Source organism: Dermacentor variabilis, chromosome 9 (assembly GCF_050947875.1).
Source record: "Dermacentor variabilis isolate Ectoservices chromosome 9, ASM5094787v1, whole genome shotgun sequence".
Lineage (NCBI taxonomy): Eukaryota > Metazoa > Arthropoda > Arachnida > Ixodida > Ixodidae > Dermacentor > Dermacentor variabilis.
In genome coordinates, this window is record NC_134576.1 from 38,571,932 (window position 1) to 38,581,474 (window position 9,543).

The 9,543-nt window shown below is 52.1% G+C and overlaps 1 protein-coding gene across 1 annotated transcript; it reads left to right on the forward strand.

Moving 5' to 3' along the window:
• Positions 1–932: 932 nt before the first annotated feature.
• Positions 933–1,823, forward strand: LOC142558305 (uncharacterized). The gene has a single exon (XM_075670454.1). The coding sequence runs from the start codon at positions 933–935 to the stop codon at positions 1,821–1,823; it is 891 nt and encodes a 296-aa protein (XP_075526569.1).
• The last annotated feature ends 7,720 nt before the right edge of the window (positions 1,824–9,543 follow it).

Below are 9,543 nucleotides of genomic sequence, written 5' to 3' on the forward strand. Positions count from 1 at the left end.
TCAACTCGGTCTGGCGCAGCGGCATCATTCCTGCCGACTGGAAAGAGGCGATCGTCGTTCCCATTCGCAAGCGCGACAAACCAGCCTCGAACATCAACTCCTATCGCCCAGTATCGCTAACCTCGGTACCCGGCAAAACAACGGAGTCCATGGCTTTGCACCGCCTTGAATGGTTTGCCTCCGCCGTAGACGCCTTTGCCCCTGAACAAAGCGGCTTCCGCCGACTGCGTTCGACAGCTGATCCCATCGCGGACGTTGTCGCTACGCTCGAGGACGCGGCAAGCCGCCACGAAGCCGGATACCTGGTGCTGCTCGATGTGGAACGCGCGTTCGACGGCCTCCCGCACGGTACTATCATTCAAGCGCTTCGCGAGCTGCGTATCACTGGCCGCCTACTGGACTAAGTCTCGGCCTTTCTTAACGACCGAACGCTCAGAGTGCGCGTGGGTGACGCGCTCAGCACCCCCCGTAGCGTGACCTCTGGTGTTCCTCAGGGCAGTGTCCTCAGCCCTTTCCTCTTCAACTTGGCGCTGGCAAGGCTCCCTGATTTCATCGCGAAGCTGACAGCCTTCGAAGTCCGTGATGATTTACGCTGATGACATCGCTCTTTTTGCTTCCCCGCTTCTCGCTTCTCGCATGTGGGGGCAACTCTCGCCGAAGCGGGAAATTGGCCGCCCTCACTTCGGGCGCAGAAACAAGCGCTTCACCACATCGAGCGTCTGCAACGGTCGCCACAGGATCAGCGTCTCGTGTGCCGCCTCCACACCCTTGAGGGCTCGGGCATGGACCAGCGTGCCACCGAGTTCAGCACTCGCATCGCCTCTTTGCCTCAACTCCTCCCCCTGCCGCCTTCGGCGCACGCCTCCGCGCTCGTCGACGTAAACATCACCGTCCCGGGCGTCAAGAGCAAGCGACAAACAGCACGGTGTGCTATGCAACAGGAGACGGCTGCATTGATCTTCGAACATCTACGCGACCGACTCCTAGTGTACACTGACGGATCCGTGTCCAGTGACGGTTCCGCCGCTGCCGCGTTCACGGCACCGGACATTTCTGCGTCTCGACAGTGCCGCCTTCGTTTTCCTGCCTCGTCGACAGTCGCCGAACTCGCGGCGATTGACCTCGCGGCTGACCTACTTCTTCAGCAGTGCGCTGTCTCGTCTGCCGCGATACTGTCGGACTCGCGTGCGGCTCTGGGCATGCTGAAGAAGGACTATGCCGGTCTTCCGTTTGTGCAGCGCGTGGGATCAAAACTGCGCCATCTCGTAAATCAGGGCTGCGATTTGGCACTGCCGCGGGTCCCCGCGCACATCGGCCTGCCCGGGAACGAAGCGGCCGACGCCCTCGCGAAGCAAGCTCTCTCGACTCGCTTCCCCCTCGCCAGCTCCGTCACACATTTCGACGTGGCCAAGACGGCGATACTGCGCATCCTCCGCGCGCAGCAGCCGGATCCGCGCATTGCTGCAGGTACGCCCCCTCGCCTCCTCCCCCGCGCGGGTCTCTCCCGCTGGGACCGCTCGTTTCTCCTTCGGCTGCGTGTCGGCTGCTACAACACGGGCGCCAGAATGCACAGACTGAACGGAAGAGGCAGCCCCGCGTGCTTGGATTGCGGCGAGGAGGAGACGCTTGAGCACCTTCTGCTCCGCTGCCCGGCCTTCGATGTTGAGCGCACTGCGCTATTTGCATCATACCGTCGTGTGGGACTGCCCTGTGACTCGGAGGGAGCACTTCTCTTTCCGGCAGCCCACCCTTCCATTGTCATGAAAGTGCTTCCTGCCCTACTTGACTTTTGCTGTGACACGCAGCTGAGAGCGCGGCTGTAAGCCTCGCATTGCTTCTTCATGCTTCTTATTTTTTCGCCTTCTTTTTCTTCTCCCCCTGATCTTTTTCTCCCCACTCCCCTTTCCCTGTGCAACGCTGTTGAGGTGTCCTCCTCTGAGAGACAGTTACGGCACCGCACTTCTCTCTTCCTCTCCTTCAAAAGTCACTACACACACACACACACACACACACACACACACACACACACACACACACACACACACACACACACACACACACACACACACACACACACACACACACACACACACACACACACACACACACACACACACACACACACACACACACACACACACACACACACACACACAGCAGAGCTCACCCAAGCCATCCTGCAGTACAGCCACTCAAGCCACAGGAGGACAACTGCCTACCACCGGCAGGCGAGTGGTCTTACGGATCGCCTGAACAAGACCATCGCCGGCATACAAGCGATGCACGTCAACGTCGAACACAAGACGTAGGATGCAGTCGTGCCGTATGTAACCTTCGCTTATAACACTGCAGTGCAAGAAACAACTCAAATGACACCATTTACGGAAGGAACCCGACGAAGACTCTCGACTCTATGCTGCCGCACGTCACTGACTTTGAGAATTTCGATGTCGGCGCCTATCTCCAGCACACCGAAGAAGCCCGACAGCTCGCCCGCCTGCGCATCAAGAGAGAGAGAGAAATTTATTTACAGAAAGGCAAAGAGGTTCGCCTGAACTATAACTTGCTCTGGCCTGCTACTCTACACTGGGAAAAAAGGACGGGGAGGGAAAGGGCTGATGAATGATGATGGTTTAAGGAAGAGATGCGTCTATACAAATTCAGAGAGCTGTGGCATCTCTAAAGCCGTGCGTCCAGCCCAGTGGCTTGGAGAAAAGTGAAGCTTGTTACCAGGGCTGCGCTGTTTGCATTAGGCCAAGGACCTAAAGGAAACTCCTCTGATGGCGGTCTCTCATGGATCTTTGCAATGGAAGATACAAGTTGCTGTCGTTCTTGCGCGTACGCGGGACATACGCGAAATATATGTTGAAGTGTTTCTGGCACCTCACAGTATTCACAGTTCGGACTAGTATCACTGGCAACTATCATATGTCTATAACGGTTGGTGAATGCGACTCCAAGACGAATCCGGTGCACCATGCTCGTGTGGCTTCTTTTGAACTTGCGAGGCATAGGAAATTTCATTTCTTGGTCCCATTTGTGTAAGTTCTTGTGTCGTCGATCTGTTTGGGTCCAGTGTTCCAACGTAGCGTTGCGTATTACGCGACCAAGTAGGGCATCAATGTCTTGTTCGTGAGAACTGAATGCGTACGTCACAAGCATTATCTAAAGCAGTTTACGCTTCGGCTTCTGCCTGTTCGTTCCTGATCACACCACAGTGTGAGGGTATCCACTGAAAGGTGACATTGTGGCTATTTCTAGTTGCGTGATCGAGACGCTCTGTGACTTCTATAGCCATAGAATAATACGGGCCCCGTCTGAGGACACAGTCAATCGTTTGAAGAGCTGGCTTGCAATCACAGAATATCGTCCATGCGTGAGGAGGCTCCTCGGAGAGAAATCGAAGTGCCTTCCGGATAGCAACAAGTTCTGCGGCAGTTGATGTTGAGCTATGGTCTAGTTTAAACCGCTGAGCGATGATCATATGTGGAATGACGAAGGCAGCAGTGGAGGCATATGGTGTGACAGAGCCATCGGTATACACGTGTACAGTATCTCCGTGCTCTACAGAAATGCGCAACAGGGTGAGTTGCCTGAGGCCAATAGATGCAACGTATGACTTTTTAGTAATTCCAGGGATGTGTAATGCAACAACAGGTTTAGGCAGAACCCACGGGGGTATTCTCGGAATACAGGTGGGAGAAAATCTTGACGGCAGAACACTCTGATGGCGCGATATAGTCCTTGAAAATCTGGAACCTTGGTGAGTGGCCGGGAGCGATGACAGAGGATGGTGCCTATGTCGGGTCAACACGCGAAGGTACATTCGAAGAGTCTCGCAGAGCAAGTATACCCCGATAGGACAAGCACGAGCTTCCGCTATTGTTCCATTGGTTGACGTGCATCGTGGGAGGCCCAAACATGTGCGCAATGCTTGAGCTTTAATGCTCTCCAGCGCGCGCACACAGCTAAGTCCCATGCTTGAGAGCGCCGGCATGCAGTACCGTATACCCTACGAATAGTGCTTGGTACAATTGGAGTAATGACGGCTCCGAGAGGCCCCATCTTGTTCCTGCAACGACGCGAAGGACATGAGCTAAACTCTTCAACTTTGACTTCAGTGTGGCGACGTGTCTTGACCAAGATAAGCCCCGGTCTATGACTAAGCCAAGGAATCTGTGGTATGTAACCGTAGGTATCGCTACTCCGTTGACGATTATCGGATACCTGGCCATCTGTTTTCGCGTGAATTTAATCACGGAACATTTTTCTGTTGAGAGTTGGAAGCTTTGACGCCGCAGATACTTAGCTGTGATTGTCACAGCAGGTTGAAGCCTAGCACGCATTGGGGAACGGGTGGCACCAGATGCCCATATGCATGTCGTCCGCATACGTGCTAATCTTCACCGTGCAATGCAATGCAACATTGAAAAGAGTTGGACTGAGAACTCGCCCTTGTGGAACACCTCGATGGATATGGTACTGTCCGGTGTGCGTTTTTAGAATTACTAGTAGATACGGCGGAGCGTGGCACTTTTGACGGAGCTCGACGCTTTTGCGCAGGCGCGAGTAAGAGCGGGCGCGAGAAAAAAAGTCTGGGGGCTTTTCCTCCTTGAATATATGACTCGGCCTAGGCACTACGGAGGAGGTTTCTTAGCGCGCGTTGCATTCCTTTGTCCCCTAGGCATGCCAGCATTGCGGAGTGCGGTCGAGTTGGTTTATACGCTCCGCTGCTGGCTGCCCGCGCGGCGAAGCAGTGGGGGCGGACGTGATCGCTGTGTCTGAAGAGACAATGTTCTGACTGGTGTTGTGTAAGTCGCGGGTCGCTTTTTTCACACGGCGATAGATCGGATTTTTTACAAACACTGCTCCAGGAGGGCACATGTAACCGGCAAATGGAGGCCTCAGGAGTGCATCTGAGGTTATATTAAAACATGCGGCGCAGGATCTCCGGGGCACCCAAGCGGTAGCGGGGGGATCAAAGCTGGAAGCAGGGCGGCCCGTGGGTTGGGGCCGCAGAGGCCGAAGCCGTGCTAGGGGAGTATAAGATCGGCTGTCCGCTATCGCGAATGGCCAATTTTTTATGCGAACACCCCCTGGCACGCGCAGGCCTCTGCGAGCCCCAACCCATGGAGCAGTCCGGCTTCTAGCTTTGATGTCCCCGTTGCCGCTTTGGTGTCCTGGAGGCGCCGCCAATAATGCGAAATAATGAAACGTTGTTTTCATTAGTAAAAAAAAAGATCGAATAAATATAATTGCCTCGAGCCGCCAACTTGCAGTGGTAAGTTCAGCACTATCGCGCCCCGCGACTTCTGCCTGCACGCCTAGGGACAAGCGCATACAGCGCGCGCCAAGAAACTCCTCCGTAGTACCTAGGCAGAGTCGTATTTTCAAGGAGCAAAACTCTCCACATTTCCTCTCTCGCACCCGCTCTTACTCGCGCATGCGCACAAACGTCCGTCGTCTCCGCAAGTGCCGCGCCCCGCTGTACCTACAAGCAGTTGGAAATACGCGTCCGGTGTCGCCATCATTTGTCGACATATACACCGTGCGGCCACTGAGGTAGCTAACAATCCATGCATATATCCGGCCACCGACGTCTAAATCTTCCAGCGCATCAATAATTGCATAATGAAATACATTGTCATATGCACCCTTAATGTCCAGAAACGCAGCTCCAACTAACCGACGGCGACTTCTTTCCTGTTCAACAGTGGAGATCAAGTCAATAACACCGTCAATGGAAGAACGGCCTCTTCTAAATCCGTGCATAAAATCAGGACAGCAATTATTTCGCTGTAGAAACCATTCCAGCCTTGACAATACCATTCTTTCCATTACTTTGCCGACGCAATTGGCTAAGGCGATCGGTCTGTACGAGGAAAGCTCGTCAGGACACTTCCCCGGTTTAAGCAGCGCTACAACGCAACTGCATTTCCAACTATCTGGAACATTTCCTGTCTCCCATGTCGTATTATAAAAAGATTCTGTGCAAAGATGGCAGAGTGCAGCGTACATGATTCCATCTGGTCCTGGTGCCGATGAGCGTCGAGAAACCGAAATCGCAGCGTCAAGCTCTTGCATCGTAAACGGTACTTCGAGTCGCTCATCAGGTGACAGGGGCCCGAAGGTGACAAGGGATGAAGTCACTGCATTATATGCATCCACAATGAGTTTACAGTAGTCCTCTGCTGCCTCCAATTCGATCCGGCGTTGAAGTAGAGCCACCTCACGGAATGGGTGACTTTATTGTCGAGTTGGCTGAAGACTTCGTATGACCCGCCAGATCTTAGATAGAGGCTGTCTTGGATCTAGGGATCCACAGAATGTCCTCCAACGCTGTCTGTAAAGCTTCTCCAGATGTCGGAGAACATGTCGTTGAGCTCGGCGACTGTTCGAAAGATCTGACGGTGACTTTGGTCTTTTGTATCGCCGTTCCGCGCGGCGACGGATTGCAAAAAGTGCCTCATATTGTATGTCGACCGATGATCTGTGCCTCCGCATGCTGACTTCTCTAGTTTTGTCACGCAAAGTAGAGGCAATGATGTCTTCTATTTCGGATGGAGATGTCATACTCTGACAGGCGGTGTCGACAGAGGTCTTAAAAAAAAAGCCAGTTTGTTTGACGAATGCAACGTGAGGCTGAACGGCGAAACCAGCTAAAGTGAACGTAAGGGGATAAGTGGTCACTACCATGAGTCTCTAGATCCGTCGACCAGCATGCTGAAGACAGAAGGCTTCTTGATACGACCGTTAGGCCAAGAGAACTGCTGTAGTACGTGCCACGAATAAATGTAGGCGACCCGTCATTGAGCACACGACTACACATGAAGTCGGCCAAATATTGCCACGAGAATTCATCGAAGGGCTATCCCACATGGGATGGTGCGCGTTAATGTCACCAATCACAATATGAGGACCTTGCGATGCTTGCAGCAGAGACATCAGGTGCGAGCAATCGATCCTCGCTTTTGGATGGATGTATCCTCGAATCACTGTAACCGTGCGCCATCTGTGTTTTGTGGTAAGGCATACGTAATCATTAGTAGTATGCGATGGGACGTAATGTCTGAAATACACCAGATCGTGACGTACACAAACTAACAATTTGATTGAGGTTTGGTCGTTACGAGACCACATTTGGACATATCCAGAAATACGGAAAGAATAATCCATATTAGGTTCACAGATAACAATAACTGGAAATTGGTAACTGGAAATACCCGCTGTCGGAAATCCGACAAACGACCGCGTAGACCTCCAGCATTCCATTGTATAACAAGTGATTGACGCATCCGTTCTTCAAACATTATCGCCATACTTGCTTAGTGAAGAACCACTAGCAGTGGTTCCAACACTTCAAGTAGCTGCACGGCAGCCTTGGGAGCCGGGGTATTTAGGCCGGAAAGAATCCTGTGCATGGAGCCCATCAAATTTTTCAACATACTCGTGATGTCAATATCATTCATCTTTTGATTTTCTTCATTGCGTGTAGGAGTGGTGCATAAGGGCGTTCCCGCAGGCCTTGATGGTAACGAGGGCCACTGAGTCTCCGACGTGTTTGGGGCCGATGATGAGTCGCCTTGTACTTTCGTAGCATACAAAGGCTTTGAGGCACGTGCATCTTCATTCCTGAGACGAGGAGGGGGAGGATGCTGCACTTGAGCTGTCGTTCCTTCTACGCGAGGAGGGCTGCGGTCCCGTTGATGTTGGTGTCGGGAACGGCGTCTGCGGTGGCGGATAGCCCTTGCCGCTTCCCTGTGCATGGAATGATCTCTACCCATCTTCTTCAGAATACCCATTTCTTTCCTGATCTTGGGGCACTCTTTTGACTTTTGACGTTGCGTCTTGAGCACCATAACAAATTGGACACTTCGCAGCAACGTTGCAATTGCTGTCTCCCTGAGGTCCACCACATCGTTTGCATGCTACTGCACCCTTGCAAACTGCACTGACATGCCCAAGTTTCATACACTTGTGACATTGTAAAAGCCTCGGCACGTAAGGATGTACCGAATGCCTCACAATATCCAACCTTGACGTGTGTTGGCAAAGTTTCCGACTGGAACAATAATTTCACACATCGGTATCGTCCAAAACGGTGAAAGCTGATCACAGGAGCCGATGATGAGACGAGTTTTGCCAGGTCAGTGTCTGTAATATCAATGTCCACGTCGTAAATAACGCCTGTCGTCGCTTCCTTGCCGTATGTGGGGAATGCGCGAACAGGGATGCTTCCCACCTGAGTGACGTTTTTCAATGTCTCCAGTATTGTCGGTGTATTGACTTCCAGCGAGAGGATGTTCTTTCGAGCGTTTATACGTATTTCTTCTACTTGGCCATGGGCAGTTCGTTCGAAATATTCCGAAAGGCTCCGCCTGCTGAGTGAGTTGAGGTTGTCTGTTGTCGTTGTTGGTACGTATGCAATAGTGTATGACTGCTTGCCACTTGCCTTTTTCGTCGCCTGGCGACTGGTCGGTGATGTTCTTCGTATCTTTTTCTTGAGCCGTCGGCTTGACACCACGGTAAAATCACTGTCCGAGCCCATATCATCAGTACAGGAGCCATCAGATTACTCTTACGTGTATTGCGTCTACAGTGCGCATCCGCATATTGGGCAACGTGTATATAGTATCTCCTTGTACCATAACATATTCACCCGCCACCTACCTATCCCTGTATTTACCACTTCCCCTTTCCCCAGTGAGGAGTAGCAGGCTAGAGACACGCTCTCCAGGCCGACCTCTCCTCCTTTCTCTCCATTAAAATCTACTCCTCCTCCTCCTCAATCGGGACCATGCTGGGGTCGAAGCGGTCACTCACGTCACCGGCATAACGAACTGGCCGTTCAGGGACCAATTGCTGGGCGGGGTTTGGGTCCCACATTGCAGAGGACGACGTCCCCCAGTTTTCTTGTCATTGATTGCAGAGATCACAGAAAATAAAACAGAAAATTCAGAGAGCTCGAAGCTGAAGCTGCTCGCTACGATCACCTCTTCTTCCTCACCTGGGCATCAAGATTTAGCAGCGGACCGACAGCTGGCACTACAACCTTCGACTACGATACGTGGAATGCGAGCCTGGGGACCATGTTTGGGTTTGCAGCCTGATACGTCGACGAGAACTTAGTGGGTAACTCTTACGCCGCTATTTCGGACCCTACAAAATTATCCGACGCATTGGCGCATTCGACTACGAGGTCGTGCCAGATGTTATTTCGCTATCACAGCGGCGCAACTCACGACCTGAAGTAGTCCACGTTGTGCGTCTTAAGCCATTCTACCAGCGCTGACAAACTTTAGGAGATTGCATTGCTGAACTTTGGACTTTTATTTTTGGACTGTGTCACTTTTGGACTTCGTTTTTTATTACTTGTAATATTATTTTTCGATCTCCTGTTATGTTTGTAACATCGGGATGATGAAGTTGAGAGGGGGGCAGTGACGCGTGTATTTGTTAATCTTTTTCGGGTGACCGCTTTTCGCCGTCACTACTAGGTGATATTCTTCAAATGAGTATACAAGTCAATTAGTAAAGTACGGC

Bases quoted from the DNA above. Each gene is read 5' to 3' on its own strand.
- LOC142558305 (XM_075670454.1), top strand. From the start codon at position 933: ATGCAACAGGAGACGGCTGCATTGATCTTCGAACATCTACGCGACCGA.